Raw genomic sequence first — 19,138 nt, 5'->3', positions numbered from 1 at the left:
GATAATTATTTTAATATGTTTTCTTTATGGATTAGGAATGCCATCTTTCTATTTGTTAAACACAAATATTTTTATATGTCAAAATATGTAAAGGGTATTTTTGTCCGTGAATGGAAGTGTTCGCCCCGCGAATACACTTTTATATTTGTTATAGATTAAATCAATTTTTTCAGTTCAGTTTGATATAACATGAATTTATAGTTCAATTCGATTCAATTTAGAACTTTTAACAAATTTGAATTGCTCTATTTCGTTCGACTTCAAACCTAACGACTAATGCACAACTCTAATTACAAAATTAAAGAAAATTAAAACGTTGTTATCTATCTATAAGAAGGAAAAAGTGCGATTTTTTACGTTTACAATAAGTTAATATTTCTAGACTTTTGCACATATTTAATCAATTCACTATAAAAATTGAAGGAAACTTATCACCAAGGATTTTATTGGATTTTCTTCCCTAATAAATTTTCATCACACATTTTTTTCATGAAATGCATTGTACTTAACAATTTTTTTCTCATTATTTAGGTGATTCACTTAACCTTGAGCGATATTTTATAGCTTTTTTATGGATTTTTCCTATTTGTGGAACATGTGGTGCTATCATGGCATCCCCAAAGCCACCCACGTGTTGAGCGATAACTGGTTACAACTTGAAAAAAGATCTGCCTATCAATCACTAACTCTCGAACAAGTCATCTCAAAGAGGAAGAAATCAAAATCGACTTGCCACAAATTTATTGATTTTTATTACTTTCTTGCCCCTTTAAATATTCCCAAATAAAACTATTATTTTACGTAATTGCCCTTTTGTGTTATGTGTTTTTCTCAATTTTAATAATGGAAAGTTACTAAATCAAAAGATTAGCTCTATTTATTTATGTTAAATTATATGGCTCACAATTTTCATCTTATTCATGAGTTAAAGATTTGTTTAGCTTTCAAATCCTACCAATAAGTTTATTTATCATATATTTTATTGAAGATTTATTTAGTTTATTTTAATAAGTATTTATATTTTATAAATCAAACAAGTGGTTGAACCATATGGGTTATGGTTCACTGTTCGACTAATTAGACCGTCCAATTATCTTTTTATTTTAGAAAATATACCATTTCTTAACAATCTAAGTGGTCTAAATTTTTGTTAGATTTATTGACTTTAGATCAAGATTTTTTTTTACTTTTTTCTCTTTTTAAGCAGACAAACTATTGATTTTTTTAATTAAATTGATTCAACCGTCGGTTCAATTTTTAAATATTGTTGGCTGCTATAAGTTAACTATGTACTAAATAAAAAAAGATCAAATCTAGTAACAAATTAAAATGGTTATTCAGCGAATCATATTCTATCCATTATCGTCATCACCCTAATGGACTATACAAAAATATACCTAATTCAAACTTATAAAAAGAATAACAAAAATCAACATTACAAACGAACAACCTTGATATTTTAAGAGGAAAATAATAATCAGAAGACAATTGAGGAGTACTAATTAAGACACTCTATGCTAAGTTTAGTAGCATTTATGAGCCAATAAACCAAAAATATTAATTTAGGAATTGTGGTTCGTTGGCAAAGTTAAGTTTGCACAATATTTTTTTGATTTAATTGTATAAATATTATTAATTAAATATTTAAAAAATATCAGTTATATTTTGAAATTTAAGATAAAGTTTAAAATATTAAGTTTTTTTAAAAAAATTATATCGAATAAAGTGATAATTAATGATAAATAATAAAAGCTAATAAAATTGACCGAAATTAATTAAAAACAATATTAGCATTACATTAAATTAAATATTCAAATTAAAATATTAATTCTATTTATATTTTAGAACATTTAAAAATAAAAACTAGCCTGTTATACTAACTATACCTAGGGAGTAGCAAGTAGCAACTAAAATTCGTAATTTAGTCAAAATTGTAAATTCAGTAGGAAAGTAAGATGCATAGTTGCCGCGTAAAAGATTCATAAATTACCACCAGCTTATCTTTATTACTATATATACCCTTCCTTCACCCTTACCTTCATCTTCGCCATTCAATTCCAATTTCAATCCCAATTTTCTCCCTTTCTTCCCAAGAAAAACAAATCCCCAAACAATTTTCTTGTTTCTTTTCACTAGATTCTTGCAATTTTAATCCAATTTCATCCTCACTAATGAAGAAATCAGGTTTTTTCGCGGCTTCTTTCGCGGCTGCTGCTTCTGCTACTGCCATGTCCGCTTCTTCCTCATCTTCCAACACTACCTTTACGTGTAATTCCAATTTGCAGAATTCTCATGAGGTATGATTTTGTAAAAGAAAAAAGATTAGGGTCTTTTTAATTTTTGTTGTTAAGTTTCAGTCTTTTGATTTGCTTTCTCTGTTTTATTTGCTGGGTATGCTCTGTTTTATTCTTCTTGGCTACGGAATCTTGAAAAAAATTTGGGGTTTTGTGTAATTGAAATTAAATTTCTTGAATTTTATGGAATCTTGAAAAAATTGGGGTTTTGCATAATTGGAATTATATTTCTTGAATTTTTAATCTTCTGGGTTTTTCTTGATTCTTTTCAATTTAATAAATCTTGAAAAAAAGTTTAGGTTTTTGCATAATTGAAATTTAATTTCTTGAATTGTAAATCTTGGGTATTTCTTTATTTTTTTCTTTATATGAAATTTTAGTATTGAATTCTAATTATGAAAAGTTTATCTATTGCAGGAAGGTAAAGAACAAAAAAGATCAGCTTCAACAGAGAAATTTGCTCCAAGATTTGATGGTTTGAGGTTTATTGAGACTCTGGTGACTGCTCATAGATAAGATTTTGATCATCAATGTCATCACTAATTGAAAGATCAAAAAATTTGTTAAATCATTAAAAAGTCTTACTTTTGTTTTAGTTTTTTTAATTTTAGATATGAATATGATGATTATGAGAAGAACTTGGAATTGTTCTTTTTGAGTCAAGTTTTGTAACTGTGTTCATATTGTAGTTTTTTATTTAAATGTTAAAAATCTGTCTAGTTGTGGCATGTTTTTACTTGCTTTGGATGCCACTTGTCATTGTATGATTGGTTGTCAGAATGATATATGTTTTGTGCTAGACAATTCCATGAGATGAGATTTTGGGAGGATGCTAAAATTCAAATTTCAATGTGTTATTTCAACATATTTCTATTTATATTTTATAGCCATTTCTAGGTAAGCATGCTTGGTTATGTCAATTGTCATGTGTGTGCAAGAAAGTATCATGGAGAAGGATTACAAATTATGGCTTTGTCCTTATGGGACAGTGGAATATTCACAAACTACAATGTTATTTAGTTTACAAATTGCTTTACTTTCAACTTTATTGTGAAATTTATAGATTTATATGTTTAGATTGAATTTAAAACTAATTGATGTAAGATTAAATTCATCAAGGCACTTGAGGATATGTGAAATTAAAATGGCCCTAATTTTGTAGTCAATATGAGATAATAATATGGTCATGATAGAAAAATACTTTATAACCCCATCTTTTTAATCCAATTCTTTTAACCCACTTTACCTACTAAGGTTTCATTCGTCCAATTCTCACCTAAAAATGTATATCTCAAAAAACATAATTTATTCAATCCATTCTTTAATTGTCATGACATGTCAAGACAATACAAAAAAATGGGTTAAAAGTGTTAGGTTATATAGCAATTACTCTTGAATAAGGAAAGAAGAAAGGATCATTCCGCCCCTTAATCAACACTAACGATCAAAAAAATATTAGTAGCTATATATGATAAAAACACCCATAGCTTATTTCTTTAGGATCATTTTTAACCTTAAAATGTAACTTGAGACACATGAACTCTTTAAAGAAAGTTACTTTTATGATTTTTTTTCAATGATCAAACACATACTGAGGAAAAGTTTATTCAGATGTGACAGCTCTTAAAAGTGTTAGAGAAATTAAACGATTCAATGACCGAAAGAAATCAAAGTAGTGCGGTGCTTCTCCATTTCTTCAAATAGTTGATCACGTTTCTAATTAAACACATTGTAAACTGATTCGAAAATAACAAATAGTGGATGTTTTTATCAAAAATTGTTAAAAAATAACTTTTTTTTTATATTTGGACCAAGTTAAGGGGGGTGAAGTGAACATTTGTGCATTAAGGAATTTTAGCTATCTCAATGAATTGTATATCTCACTTAAAAGCATATGGTATGTAGCCATTTTGATGAACCAAAAAAATTGTATAATGGTTGGATTTGAAAAGCAATCATCAACTCCCAATTGAAATAAAGCTACCCAATAATATTGTCGAAAGTTGAATCTTCCATAAACATGCATTTTGTGTATAAAGTTCGACTGATCTTTATAGTATCCTATCAATAGGGAAGGATAAATTGGAGCAAAATAAGGTACCAAAGCACATGGGAGGACCTATGCAAATAAATTAGTATTTTTAAATAATATATACTAAATAATAACTCAATTAAATATTTTAATTTTATCCATTTTTATAACATTATAATAAATAAAGATCACTTTTTCTTAAAACAAATAATCTATCAATTTTGTTTTGTTATTATCATTTTTTTTTATGAATTCTTATATTATTATACAAAAATTATATCCTTTTCAGCAGATATAAATTGAAAAAGAAACTTAAGTTAAGACATTGAGAAAATTGCGGCAGTAGTTTGGAATTTGGCGAACAAGAGATTCAAAAAGTTAGGAACGGCCATGTGAAGACAGCCATATGCTCCTTTTGGAAGCACTAATTTGATTCACATACTTCCAATCTATAATTCATATTCATTGTCTGCTCTAAAATAAAATACAAGAAAAGATAACAAATAATAGCTGTAATTTTTAATTGCATTCATTTATATTAGCTTTCCTTCTCTAGCTAAATTACTAATTTGATATGATCAAGGTGGACATAGAAAGAACGTATGGTGAACAACTGTCCACTTTATAATTTTAGATCCTTTAAAAAATGTTAATATTTAATTGAATAATTTAGTTTACCACCTTAATATTTATAATATGTTCACTTTACAATTTATGTTTTGTCAATTATGCTCACCTTATAAACTTTATGTAGAGTATTGTCCACATTATAAGGAATTTCTAGGTCAACCAAATATATGTGATAGTTATCTTCATGCAGACTCGATTCCGAATTAATGTGGCTAGTTAATACGATGATCTGATATTTAATAGTTTTTGTAAAAAATAAAAAAAATTATATCAATAGCATATGTTTTTTTAAAAAATTACTATCTTACTATTTAATTTTTTTCATGATAGTATTTCCATTTTTAAAAAGTATAATAATATTTTTAATAAATTTCGATCAAATTTGTGCTAAAAGGAGAAAAATGCGTATTAGCTAAGAAAATGATGGTAGTATGCACAATACCATATTTATGTATGTGAAATTAAAAACATAAACAGCACATATAAAACATTCTTCTGACTTAAATGAGACTGCAGTGTGGACAATATTCATGTATGCAACTATCTAGAGAAATAAAAATTTAGATATTAAAATAATAAATTATAGAAAGTCACGGTTGTTGACACGCTTTTAAAAAGGGGAAACACTAAATTAGTAAATCATATAAAATAAAAATTCAAACGTTAAATTAGCAGATTAATTATTAAATGTTCGATCACCGTTTTTTCAAAAATTTAAAGGTTATCCATTATTGGATATGCAAATCTGGCGACAACTTCGTTCCTGAGGTGCAATAATAATAATGCATGTTGCAAGTGAAAGAAAAATAATAGAACACTGACATAACACCAAAAGTTTCAATTATAGAAGGGGACAATTGAACATCTAGAATCAGAATATGCTACACCAATTCTTCTTATCTAAATAAATCTGCTTTTTCAGAAATAACTTTTAACAAATAATTACTAATTCTTATCTAAATCGTGTGTCCTATAGCCAATTTATGCATTGCGACAATTTCATATTCAGTGCACAATTTTCAGTTGCGATAATCGCTTTTGATTCGATCAATAACCTAGGATCCTAATTTTTGTATATTTTTTGGAGTAGATATTATGATTTCTTTTAATTAAAACATTAAAACGTTTTTGGCCGATTTTTTTTCTCCAAAAACAGATTGTGAATTCGGGTTTGGGCGAATTCAGGTCGGAATGGATCCAACCAAATTTGACTATTTTAAATGTTAACCCAAATCTGGTGTGGTCCTGATACGAGTCTAATATTTAATATCCAAATCCACCCCTTATATATAAAAATTATTTAAATTAACATACTAAATGAATACTTTAGGACTTCTGTTACAAATTAATGTCAAATCATCACTAATAATCATTATATTTAGTAAAAATATTATAATTATACATATAATTTTAGTGATGGTTAATTAAAAATTTATATTTTTCGGTTTAGACCGAACCAAATCAAATTTTCGGTTCACTAAACTAAAAAAACCCGTAAACCGAACTAAGAAAATTTGGTTTTGAATTTTATAGGGTGGTTTGGTTTGGTTTCGGAAATTTTCACACTGAAGCGAACCAAACTGAATAGTGCACACCCCTAGGTCTAATCACCGTTAATTTTCTACTCTTTCCTTCTCTTTTCATTTTCCGATTCTGTTCACGTATGTATAAATTTAAAATTTTATGCATGCATAGTACATACATGGAGTTAAATATTTTTCATATTACTGAACTATAATTTTTGTATAATTTTTTTATCGTATTCTAAAAACTTATAAAATAATTATCGAATTATATCTTTTTACGAAACAATTATCGAATTATAAAAAGTTATAAAATAGTTGTCGAACTATAATTTTTTTACGAAATGGGCACCAACTTGTATATTTTTACCTCGTCAACATCTATTATTCGATAACCATTTTATAAAATTATCATAGTTTGAAAACTTTTTTATAATTCGGTAACCATAATATAATAGTTTGGACACCGTTTTTAAAAATGATAGTATAGTTTATAACCGCAAAATATTTAACCCTATATATTCGATATGTCTATGAACAAACCAAAGAGAGGTTATAGTTTAAGAGGTAACTATATAGTTTTAAGAATCTTAAACTATCACAACAAATGTATAGAAATCATCAAGAAAAATCCAAAACAAAAAGAAAAACTAAAGCATACTATATTTTTTGCAGAAATAAGATGTATGTCATTAAAACAAAAAAAAAAACTTGAAGTAGTGGTGACTTGTCATATAAGTAATCTAGAACAACTGGAAATAGAAAAACCCTAGAAATCCAGCAGTGAGCATCAAAGACTGGGTAGCACCAAATTGAATAGCATTTGAAGTCTTATTTTTGGGATCATCACAGGCAAGGCCATCTTTGTCACCTCTGCATTGGTTAGCAAATAAGCCCGGAGGGTATTTACCATAGAGATTAATGTAGCTGAACATTGTCTCTGCACAGTTATTTGTTCTGTCATTTAGGGTTTCTGCATAAGGGCATGCAAACTGTGTCAATGCTCCACAGCATGGCTTCACGGGGTATTGTGGTCCTTTGCAATTGTTTGTGAGGATACTATAGTCCAAACCCTCGAAACTTATGTTGCATTCTGCATTTCATTAAGCATAAATAATGGCATTATAAATCAGATTAAATCAATGTATATACTTGTAGTTGTAATGCATCACCAATTGCGAAAGTTCGACCAATATTGAATTTTTAGGGTTATAATTTCCCGAGGTTACGGAATATAGACGAACTGTTATTGACATTCAATTGTTACATTACGGTAATCTAACTTTCTCTTTTATAATAACGCGAGGTTATCATATGAATTTTGATCAATAATTGCTTATATAGCATCGAAAAATTGTATGACTATTCGACTTGGCTATGTTGGTTGCATAGCTAGATAATCTAAACATAACAAATTCAATATCAGTAACCGTTGTGTAAAATCTAATAATTCAGTAACCACAAATTATTTAAACACAAATTTTCATCTACCTTGAAAATTTTGGAATGTATTGAAGAAAAAATAGTTTCTAATCATTAATTTGAGGATTCTTATTATGAGCGCATGAATGAGTAAATGTCTCTATAAATGTATTCATTTTGCGTATTAAACCAACTATTTTGAATCTATATATATATTGAAAAGAATGAAAATAACAACATATTATTAAAACAAATATTCAATAATATACAAAATTATGTCATTTGCTATTTCTTGAATGTGTAATTATTGAAATATTAGTTAAATGAAAAGAAAAAGTAAAAAAGAAATGAAAAAGAAAAAGATACCTTTCTTGGCTTGAAGAAGGGCACGACCCAAATGTTCATGAGCATTAAGAGAATCATCTGTAAAAGAATTCAATCAAAATGAATATGAAAATGCAATCAAAAAATTAAAATCAAATTAATTTACACATAAAAAGTTTGAGAAAATAATTCTTACAAGAGATAAAAGAGGAAGAGATGGCGAATTCAATTAAGAGGAAGAAGAAGATAAAATAAAACAATGTATTATAATTACATGCCATTTTTTGAGGTAATTTTTTCTAAAGAATTCTTACGCTTTTGGAGATCTAAATTGATCTCCAATTAACGTAGCAATCAACGTAATTTTTTTTTCTGCCACTAAGATCAAAATTATTTTGATTCTGGCCAAAAATTTGCATTGGCCTCTGTTCTTGAATTTTTGCCAATTTTAGCAAACATAAAGAGAAAAAAAGATTAGGGGAGGAGAGAAATTGTTGCATGGATAACCATGTCATTCGTCCCAACACAACTATTCTCCTAACTACTTTATTGTTATTTTAGGATACAATAAAGGTTAATTTTGCCCCCTAAACTTAACACAAAAGATTAAATAAAACTAAACTCTCAACTTAAAGAAAAACATTCTCAAAGTTAGTATTTGGGCGGTTTTACTCCTTTAGATTAGGTGTCAAAAAAGGATTGGAGTATTATTTATAAATTGGAGTTGAGGTGGCAAAATATCATTGGACAATTCAGAATTGAAGGGATAAAATGGAACAAAATGTTAAGTTCATATTGTTTTTTTTTTCAAAGTCATGAATTTAATCGTAATTGATCTTTTATACAAATTTCACGAGGCAAAATGAACTACTGGTGTTTTAGAATTTTGCATTATTTTATAAATGGTAGAATATAAATAATATAAAAATGAATTTGTGTATAGATTAATACTTATAATATATTGGTCTTTATGCGAATTAAAATTCCTTTTAAAAAAGATTTCACTTCTAATTTGAGTATTGAAATCATTTGAAAAGATAATGAGCCACAATACTGTAAGGAAGTTGTTATATAAAAATAAAACGAATTATACTCATGATAAGTAGCTTTAAGTGGCTCAATTCACATTCTTAACGATTGCGTTTGAAATAATGTGCTGGAGTTTGAGGTAGAGTCGTAATTTTTTTATAAGGTGGATAGAACTATATATATATAATCTTAACTATCTTATATGTGGGGAAAAAAAGGGGGGGGGGACAAAATTAGCCTTCAATAATTAAGATATTTATAAAGTTATAAATAAATCTAATTTCAATAAAATGTAAATAATTTAAAAATTACACAAATTTATGAGTTTGTTTATATTTCTAAAATTATTAATTTTAACCTATTTTTTAATTTTTAGTTTCAATTGTAGCTATTTATTTAAATTAAAATGGAAAAAAAATAAATATACCGTTCATGTTTGAAATTCTTGATAGTAAAAGAACAAATTAGAAGAATACAAAGCAAAATGAAAGGCATATTTGAACTTTTTTCATTCTAATTTGAAGAAATAAATACAATAGAAACTGAAAATTAAAAATAAGCTAAAATTGACGATATTAAAGTTTTGGAGTCAAAAACAAAAAACCAAAAATTGAGCGCATTTTTGGATGATTAAACCATACATGTTTATGGTTAATTAATACTCCCTCCGTCCCATTCTAATTGACCAAATTTTCTATTTTAAGTGTTTCATTCTATTTGAAAACCTCTATTTATAGAATAATTTTCACATTACTTTTCTTCTTTTACCCTCATCAATTAATGCATTTTAAAAATATTTTTTTTAAGTGGTGAAACTTTTAATGTAATATGAGGATATAAAAGTAAAGTTTAAAATTTTTTAAACAATGTGCAATGAGAATTTTCTCAATTAGAATGGGACAGAGGGAGTATAGTCGACCCTTTGATAATTAATACACATGGTGGATCAAAAATTTATTAATTATTAGAATTATTAATTTATTGAATTTATATAAAAAAATTTAAAAAAATATTTTAAAACATCTACATTAATAGACCTAATATTAATATTATATTATAAAAAACTGACTAAATACACTTTACAATCACTCAATGTAGAAATAATTTTATATTCAATTTAAGAAATATCAATTGATATCAAACTAAAAAATAATTATTAACAAGTTATATTCATAAAGTAAAATAATTTTTAATATTTTTTATACTAGAGATACTTTATTTATTTTAATTTGTTTATCTAATAACTTCTTTTAAAATTTCTCAAAAGAATAAGAAAGTCATAATTTGATGGTATTTTAACTTCCACTTTATGAATTCAGGTTAGTATTGCCTCAAATAAATCATCAATTGCTATATATTTTTTTAAAAAAATCTCTCTAATAATTAATATTCATGTAGAATATATTTCAAATTTTATTAATTATTAAATAATAGAATTATTAATTATCCGACGTGAAACGAAGTTGGTTCTCTCAATTTTCTATTAATTATTAAATTATTAATTTATAAAATATTAACTATTAGAGGGTCGACTGTTCATAATTGTTTTAATACAATAAAAAATCTAACTAGTCAAATTAAAGTTCATGTCAAAACAATGATTATTAATTTACTGAAGACATGCACTTGATGTGAATATTGAAGATAAAATATAATAAGATAATAAACAAACAAGTAAAAACAACATTTGAGGGGCGGATCACCAATTTGTTTATATTGATATGATACTTGAGGAAATTAATCATAATTTATTCTAATGCTAGAAGTATGAAATTGGAGGAAATTAATTTATTAAATATATGTCACTTTTTAAGTAATGTTTTTTTTCCTTTCAAAAAGAAAAATTCTTCCTGTTCTCAATGATGCAAACTGTTCTTAATTGAATATAGTTCTAGCCTAACTCCAAATGTGCTACCACCACAAACAACAAGAACAGTTGTTTTATGGACACGACTCTGCATGCTCACTCTATCTTCCTCACTCTGTCTTGCTTTGCCCTCAATTCTTGAAGCTCTTTGCCATTAGTCTCCGAAGCTTTCAACCAGAAGACTCTGCAGTTTGCTTAAATGAAAAATATAAGAGGGCCACGTCATTAATTCATGTGTTTCATACAAGTTTAGTGTAATAAACTCTGCAACAACCTTTAGACACTTATTCTGTTTCTCCAATGAACATAGCAATCTTTGACAAAAAAATGAAGATAGCAATCAACTTACTTTTTTTTCTTTTTGAAAGGATTTGTGCGGATAAGGAACAATAGTTTTAATAAACAAATAAAGAAAGTGATGGTAGAATTTATATTTTATCTATATTTTTTTTGACAATATATTTTATCTATATGAATTGCTGATTTATGGTGTGTTTAATTCAAACGTATTTCATAAATATTATGGAATGTATTTATCATTGAATAATAATTATTTGTTATATTCCCTAAATTTTTTAAAAATAATAATAAAATAAATGTAAAACAAAAGTGATATAATAGAAAATGGTAAAGTTTGTACGTTAATAAGTTCTTTTACCCATTCATACATATTTATGGTTAATTAAGATACGACTATTTTGATACAATAAAAAAATTCAAGGCATGAACTTGATGTTATCATCTTATATTAATCTGATAAATGAAAAACTAATTGAAATTAAATTAAAATGCTATAAGTGGGAAGCGGGAGAAAAACTAAATTACAATATAGTTGTGATTTTAATTTAAATCAGAATGTTCTAAGGTTGACGACCAGAATGTTCATGAGCATCTATATACTTTGACTGCATATTTTACGATCAAGATGAATATGAAACCCATAACAACAGAACTATGATGAACACAAAGACAATTTCAGAGAATTTATATATAAGCTTTTTAGTACAAAAAATCTAGGCAGATATATTGCGAAATGACCTAAAAACAAAAATGTTCATGTAAAGATCAAAATTTCAACAGTGAAATCAAGGACAAAGAACTACGCGATTGTATCCTTTCAGCCGTTTTTGGTTATCTTCAACCGAGATGTCATGCTATACTTGATGGAAGTTTATCTCAGAAGAGAATCATACTGCAATGAACCTTCACAATAAAAAATCACACCTCGAGTTCATTGTTCTTATAATTAGAATAGTCCCACAAAAGCCGAAATGAGGTTACCTACTATATTAACGTCTACTTTAAGACGTTAGATTACTAAAGAACTGCTTAAGCTAGCTAATAATGAAAGAAACTAAAAATAGGATAAAACCAAGACCAAAACAATCTTAATTTTGTTGCTAAATTTGTTTCTTGTGTTTCAATCTACTCAAGATGCATATGCATAGAGGTGATAGAAAAGGTGAATTTAAATTGATTCACTGCTAAATGGAAAAAATTCTTCCGTATAACAAACCTGTGTAGTTAAATAATTGTCTCCTGAATATTACCGTCAGGAGGCCCTTGCTGGGAATTGATGTTATGTCTCACTTTACGGGTTATTGACCTGCCCATTCTGAGACGTCGTGTTGTTAGTGCCTCTAATAGAGCAACTAAGGAATCCTCTAGCGCTTCAGCCTGTTTATCCAATCCACAGGAGCTGAACTCTGGAAGATATTGCAGCTCAGAGAGAAGGCCAATGGCTGCTGCTGCTGTACAGGTACGATCCCATGATGGCTGCGGTCTGTACCAAAAAAAAAATCTTGTGGTCTTAAATATGTTTAACTAACATGAGTGAAGTGCAAATCCTGAAAAGTAGCAGTTTTTTCTGACTTCTGGGAGAATTTGACATGTATGCTATAAATCTCACCGGAGTTTGTGCATCGTAGAAGCGCCAGTGGCCAGGGAGATGCAAGGAAGATTCTCCTCTCCCCAAACTGACTTTGTACGCTCCTGCACATGCAATGCACATGAGCCTATAGAGTCTCCAAACAGCTTATAGAACAAAATAATGTTTATACTTTTAGCTTGGCGGAAAAAAATTAAGTAAACCATAATATGACAGGAACAATGCAAAACTTGGCTCCTGATCCTACCATCAAATTACTGATAGCAGATACGCCTTTCTATACAAAATAGTGAAAGTTTTCTAATGAACTACATTCTGCAACTCAATTTGCTGCATAGCAGAAAAAATAATATAAATACACAATTTTTTTATAGAATCGGTAATAACCTTCAAACGATTAAACATTGCAGCAGAGTTACTCCATGTGCCATCAATCAAAATAAAATTCAGAGCTTTGTCTTCATTCATCTGTGAAGTAGAATGACAATGAGAATTAGCACCTAGTTGAATTGAACTGAAAAGATGAGAAAAGGAAAGGAAAAGAGGATCCAGAGAGATATTTCAAACACAGAAAGGAGAAACCTCATCCTAAAATATGTTCTACGTTTGTATGCTTAAATAACATACTAATTTCTATGTTTGCATCAGCACTCAACTGATCATTCATTTAATAAATATAGCACAAGTGCTCTCATACTATGCTGCTTCACATTTATTGGACCTCGTGAAAATCAATTACACACGATACCTAAGTTGTAAGCATTTCAAAATAATTACAGAAGTTATAAATTAAGCATAAGGGAAACAAGCATGTAATATAAATGTCATAAAATAGTACCACAGTAGGAGAGCGCTCTCTATCAGAGGAAGATCTCTGGCCAAAAGCATCACAGACAGACTGCGTAACTGCGTTCTTGTTGGGGTAAAGGCACCAAACGTTGGCCTTTCCTGCACTGGTATACAATCAGAAACAATAGTCTCACAAGATATACTGGAGGTTAAAAAAATCTCGGTGCTTAATTTAATATAACTTAGCATAGCTACATTGGCTAAAAGGTGAAAGCCAAAATAAAATTCAAGCACATGGACATGGACATGGTCACTAGTCACTATGTTAACTTTAATCACCAAATAATTATGTGCTAAAAAATTGATGTGAACATTTATTTGTTCTGATTACGTGAAAAATAAAATAGAATGTCAATTTTCACATGTAAGTATCAGGTATCCATGTATGGAAGCAGTAGCTTTAATATGTGCTATGATTGAAGAGCAAGAAGATCAAGATCTATGGACATAGGAACAAGAGCTATACTTGGTAGTGACACATGGAAAATATGCAAAAACCTTGACATGAGAATGTGTTATAGTTAACAATACGAAGCATTATTTAAATTTTAAACTATTTCATAATGTACATTGGCTTGTAAAAGTGCAGAAACTTGCAAATGGACAACGTGCTCATAATTCTATATGTCCTAATCAAATTTTAAATTCTCATATAAAATGTGCTCATAATTCAATTTATCCTTCTAAGCAAATATAAATTCTCATATAGAAGGTAATACAAATGCCTAATAAAGAAGATCTGTTTGTTGATCGAAAGCATGTGACACGCCCATAATTAAAGCAGACCTGCAAGCTTGAATTCATTCCACATGATCTCCTCTTGTTCAGGAATGCCATAAAGGCACAAAGTAGCTGACTGAACCCCGAATACTTGCCATAACAACTTTCCAGTATTGTTTTGCCGTAGAAAATCCTGCAAATTGTTTATGGTAATGAAAAACATATACCAAAGATATCATTCAGAACTTAGAGAGTGGAATTGTCTATCTAACCTTCGGATGCATATATAACCAGAACCGTATACCAGGCCAAAGAGAGCAATGCTCGACTTTCGAACACATGCAATCTTCTTCCAAAGGAAGCCAACACTGAAAATCGATAAAATTCAAATAAAAAGGGGAACAAGTATCAAAAAAATCTGGTTTGCTCGCACTATTTTTTCCACTAAAAGTAATCAAATACCTTCTGACAAAGATAACCTCTACTCCCAAGCACACGGCACGCTATTTGTCTGGCCGAAAAGAATTGGATCTTATTCTCAGAACCATCTAAGGCCACATATGTTGCTCTATGTTTCTTGTCTTCATGAATTTTGAATTCCCCCTGATATAAAAGATCGAGGAAGAGTTAAATCTTTCCGACAAACGAACCATAAGTGCCTGAACTAGGATACAGTTAACTAAAACAAACTCGTGTAACTACATTATCAATAAAAATCTAACTAACTTTAAAATCTCTATCATTTTCTTTCAATTAACTTACTAATAATCTTTGATTCCAACAATAATTAAAATTAACATATATTAACTAAAATAACCGTTATTTCTAATCACATAAATTAAAGTCACTTTTTTTTTATTTCTCTCACTTTCTCAGAAAGCAAACAGAAATCTTTTACCTGAAGTTTGCCTCCTTTGCCACCAAAACTCATCTGGGTATCAACATTTCTCTGCAAAACCTTCAAATCCTCAACAATTTCCGAAACTTTAGCTGGTACAGGCGACACAGTGCCCCATCCTTGCCATTCCTGCAGTGATATAGAGTGATCAGAAGTGTCGTTGGAATCGTATGTTCTAGGGGGAGATTCCGGCGACTGAGAAGCGGAGTTCAAAGCGGCGGCATTTAGAAATCTGGGCGGTGGTTCCATGTGGGTTTTGGTGGGGAGATTGAAAAATGGAAGCGAGTTTTTAAATGTAAAGACTCTGCTGCTGCTTGCTAACATGGTGAACTTTTATGGTTTTGTTTGCAGCTGATTGTGTTTTGGTGTATGAGTGTGATACGGGGCGTTTTGTTACTAAGGGAGAAACAATTTTGTAGCATAAAATTATTTAGATTTATATCTCATTATGAGTTGCAACAAATATTTTTATTTTAATGATCTTATCATATTTTTCATTAAATTTATTATTATTTCAATTTTACTTTTATTAAAAAATTCTTTTTCTATAAAATATCAATATTTCACCTTTTTAGCGATCAAAAGACAATATTAAAAACTTGACATAGAATTTTTTTTTTTTGACATTTACAATCAATAGTTATTATGTTGGTTAATCGTTAAAACCGGCTGAAATAATTTTATTAAATGAAAAACAAATGAATGTTAGAAAATACTAAAAAACGATAGGTTTAATTTTTTCTGTCAAATTTTAAAAATTGTGCTTCTATCACTATAAAAAAATATCAAGATTTATATATCAATAATCAAATAATAATAATAATTATGTGATAATATACATAAATTTTATTAAAACAAAATGATTTTTTTTTTTTGATAATTGGGGAGGAAGAGCGCTTGTGGGAGGAATCGAACCCACGACCTAACAGTTTGCTGCCAGCGCTTATACCATTTGAGCTATAGCTCGTTGGTAACAAAATGAATATTCAATATACAATAAAAATAATACTCCCTCCGTCCACAAAAGATAGGCTTGTTTCTATTTTGGGCGTCCCAAATTATAGGCTTGTTTCCATTTTTAGAAAGTAGTTAACTAGATAAATGTCTAAAATACCCTTAATTGAATAAGCTTTAGTCAACTAAATTAAAGTGATAATGGCTTTAATAACAACAATAATTAATGTTTTTTGATAGTTTCAATATTAAAAGTAATCTTATATATACTCTATGGGTGTTTTTGAATTATTAATCAATAAAAATGCATAGAAAAGAGGAATGCATTAACTATTTAATAAGGGTATTATAGGAAGTTAGTATTATTTTAACTAAATAAACTAATTTTCTTAATATGTGTGTAAATGAAACAAGCCTATTTTTTGTGGACGGAGGGAATAATAAAATTATTATTCATCATCTTTAATATGTTTACTCATTTTTTGATAAAGTTTTAGGATAAAATTTTAATATTAAGATAAAGTCTATGTTTATTTTTGTCAAAAACAAGTCTATGTTAAATTTCAATTTTTAATCATAATCTTGTTTTTATCCACTGAATTGATTATACTAGTTACTCATAGCAGTGACAATAGAGTGTCATACCAATTGATCTAACTAAAATTGAACAACGCTTCTCTTCCATTTCTTCGGTCACCAATTTCAATGGCTTCTTCTCTGTACCATTCTTCTGTTGCTTTTTCTCCCCGCCTCAACACCACTGCTGCCGCGCTTCCTCTCTCTGGCGGCGGCCGCCGTCTTTCTTTCTCCTGCTCACCGGAATTTAAGGGCTTGAGGATCCCCATATCCGCTAATTTCAGGACTGCTAGGGTTTCGCGAAGCTGCGGACCTCGCATTGTTTCTGAAGTTCAAGAAAATGTACTTGATTGTAAGTTATTTAATTTATTTGCTTTCTTTTTCTCTGCATATTTTGATTACTGTATTCAATACGCTAAACAAGTTTCTTTTGTAATTGATTTTGCTGCATAGATTACTACAATCAATTGAATTGAATTGAATTATTGCGTTTGTAATTGATTTGATGGCGCAGTGTGGCCCACTATACGACCCGGCGAACATTATTATTTTAAAGTTTCCTGTGTAAATAAAATAAAATTTTGTGTCCGAAATGTTTCTGAAACGGAACACGTTGATTGAATGAATTGTCTGTTCTACCTAGGTTATAGTGATTATATTAATGGTAGAACTATATGTATTTGTTTGAATGATTAGAACAAAAATTAGTAAGTTTTGATCTTACCATCTCGTCTCATATTATGACACTTTGTTTCGTGATGTATGGTTCCCTTCATTTCGATTGACAAGAAATCTCATTTTCCTATACTTGTTTGAATGTTGTTCAAAGAAATGTAAGAATGCAGTTTCTGATTTGTTAATTGGAATAATCATTGTTTCTAGCTCTTCAGCATCCGTAACAACTTGAAAATATATTGTGGCAGTGTTAAGGATTATTATAAACAGTACACTCTTTAGCTTTTTAAATGGTCAGCAGCTTGTATATGTTTTCCTCTGAAGTTATAGAACTGTCATGTAACCGTCGATTCTTAAGTCAAGAAGAGCTTGGTGTCGAATGTGTACTTTTAGTTTGTGACAATTAAACTCCTAAGTATTCTCTAGTATAAAGTTCTGATGGAGAGAAGATTAAAAGAGTAGTGAATCAAGAATCAGACTACCCTGTTAGTTGTATTTTATTGTCATTGTTCAGTTGGTTAACTTGCATGGGGACACACACACTCCCCTACTAAACTTTGTCCCGATCTTGATTAAGAGCAACTTCCACTTGTGAAAAGCTATGAAATCGAGCTGTTGGATTTCATCAGTTCCAACAGGGACAGCTAAACCAAACAGGTCTTAATATTTACTTCAGAACAGTCTCAATGTTATAGCGGAACATCTTTAGGCAAGGCCAAATTAATGCTTAAACTACAAATTGTGTCTTACAGTGAAATGATTTATAGCATTTGACATAAGAAAAAATAATTGTTTTATTATCTCTACTAAGGAATTGCATTCTTCTCTGGTATGGACCATAATCATTTCTGTATCCGGCAATTGAATTGACATCTTCTCATAACTTTGTTTCAAATTTCAGTGCCTACAGTGACCGATACAACATGGCAGTCACTAGTCCTCAAGGCGGATAAGCCTGTTCTTGTTGAATTTTGGGCGCCGTGGTGCGGACCATGCCGAATGATCCATCCTGTAGTAGCTGAACTATCAGAACAATATGCTGGAAAGCTCAACTTTTACAAATTGAACACTGATGAAAGTCATTCTACTGCAAGCAACTACAACATTCGAAGTGTTCCAACAATGATGATCTTCGTCAATGGCGAGAAGAAAGATGCAATTATCGGTGCTGTGCCCAAAACGACACTGACTACCGCCATTGAGAAATTCTTGTAGAGGCAGGTTACTGAAATCTATTGTCCCCTTATCGCATAATCATGGTGTGTTCATTCTCGACGTGACAATAAAGGTTATCTTTGCAAGAAGATTTGCTTTGGTGATTTGAAAGGTTTAAAAAAGAACACTAGTAATTGTCAATTGTCAATTTAAGTTTTGAAAACTTGGGAGTCAAAATGAGGCTAAAGGGCTTGTGTTTGAAGTTTTTCTATTCATGAAATTCCAGATGGTGAACCTAACAA

The 19,138-nt window shown here is 29.3% G+C and overlaps 4 protein-coding genes across 6 annotated transcripts; 2 read left to right on the top strand and 2 right to left on the bottom strand.

Moving 5' to 3' along the window:
- The first annotated feature begins 2,010 nt into the window (after positions 1 to 2,010).
- On the top strand, positions 2,011 to 3,157 carry LOC126656771 (uncharacterized). The gene is made up of 2 exons (XM_050351387.2): positions 2,011 to 2,297; positions 2,712 to 3,157. The coding sequence occupies exons 1-2, from the start codon at positions 2,172 to 2,174 to the stop codon at positions 2,808 to 2,810; spliced, it is 225 nt and encodes a 74-aa protein (XP_050207344.1). The 5' UTR covers positions 2,011 to 2,171; the 3' UTR covers positions 2,811 to 3,157.
- A 3,981-nt stretch (positions 3,158 to 7,138) lies between these two features.
- On the bottom strand, positions 7,139 to 8,692 carry LOC126656770 (GPI-anchored protein LLG3-like). The gene is made up of 3 exons (XM_050351386.2): positions 8,422 to 8,692; positions 8,268 to 8,324; positions 7,139 to 7,572 (listed from the first exon to the last, which is right to left on the bottom strand). Exons 1-3 carry the CDS (start codon positions 8,504 to 8,506, stop codon positions 7,223 to 7,225), a joined length of 492 nt encoding a protein of 163 aa, XP_050207343.1. The 5' UTR covers positions 8,507 to 8,692; the 3' UTR covers positions 7,139 to 7,222.
- Positions 8,693 to 11,027: 2,335 nt separating this feature from the next.
- Positions 11,028 to 15,855, bottom strand: LOC126656765 (uncharacterized). 3 transcript variants are annotated; one of them, XM_050351379.2, is made up of 9 exons: positions 15,477 to 15,855; positions 15,041 to 15,181; positions 14,851 to 14,946; positions 14,645 to 14,771; positions 13,848 to 13,957; positions 13,397 to 13,477; positions 13,031 to 13,113; positions 12,638 to 12,904; positions 11,028 to 11,305 (listed from the first exon to the last, which is right to left on the bottom strand). In XM_050351379.2, the coding sequence occupies exons 1-8, from the start codon at positions 15,798 to 15,800 to the stop codon at positions 12,646 to 12,648; spliced, it is 1,221 nt and encodes a 406-aa protein (XP_050207336.1). In that variant the 5' UTR covers positions 15,801 to 15,855; the 3' UTR covers positions 11,028 to 11,305; positions 12,638 to 12,645. The 3 variants fall into 3 exon arrangements, with proteins under 3 accessions (XP_050207336.1, XP_050207335.1, XP_055959701.1); XM_050351378.2 differs by lacking the exon at positions 11,028 to 11,305 and adding an exon at positions 12,080 to 12,324; XM_056103726.1 differs by lacking the exon at positions 11,028 to 11,305 and having other exon boundaries at positions 12,080 to 12,904.
- Positions 15,856 to 17,024: 1,169 nt separating this feature from the next.
- Positions 17,025 to 19,138, top strand: LOC126656769 (uncharacterized). The gene is made up of 2 exons (XM_050351385.1): positions 17,025 to 17,358; positions 18,583 to 19,138. Exons 1-2 carry the CDS (start codon positions 17,136 to 17,138, stop codon positions 18,894 to 18,896), a joined length of 537 nt encoding a protein of 178 aa, XP_050207342.1. The 5' UTR covers positions 17,025 to 17,135; the 3' UTR covers positions 18,897 to 19,138.

The sequence above is a fragment of the Mercurialis annua genome, linkage group LG7 (genome assembly GCF_937616625.2).
Source record: "Mercurialis annua linkage group LG7, ddMerAnnu1.2, whole genome shotgun sequence".
NCBI classification, from domain to species: Eukaryota; Viridiplantae; Streptophyta; class Magnoliopsida; order Malpighiales; family Euphorbiaceae; genus Mercurialis; species Mercurialis annua.
This window is presented reverse-complemented; position numbering and strand designations above follow the sequence as displayed.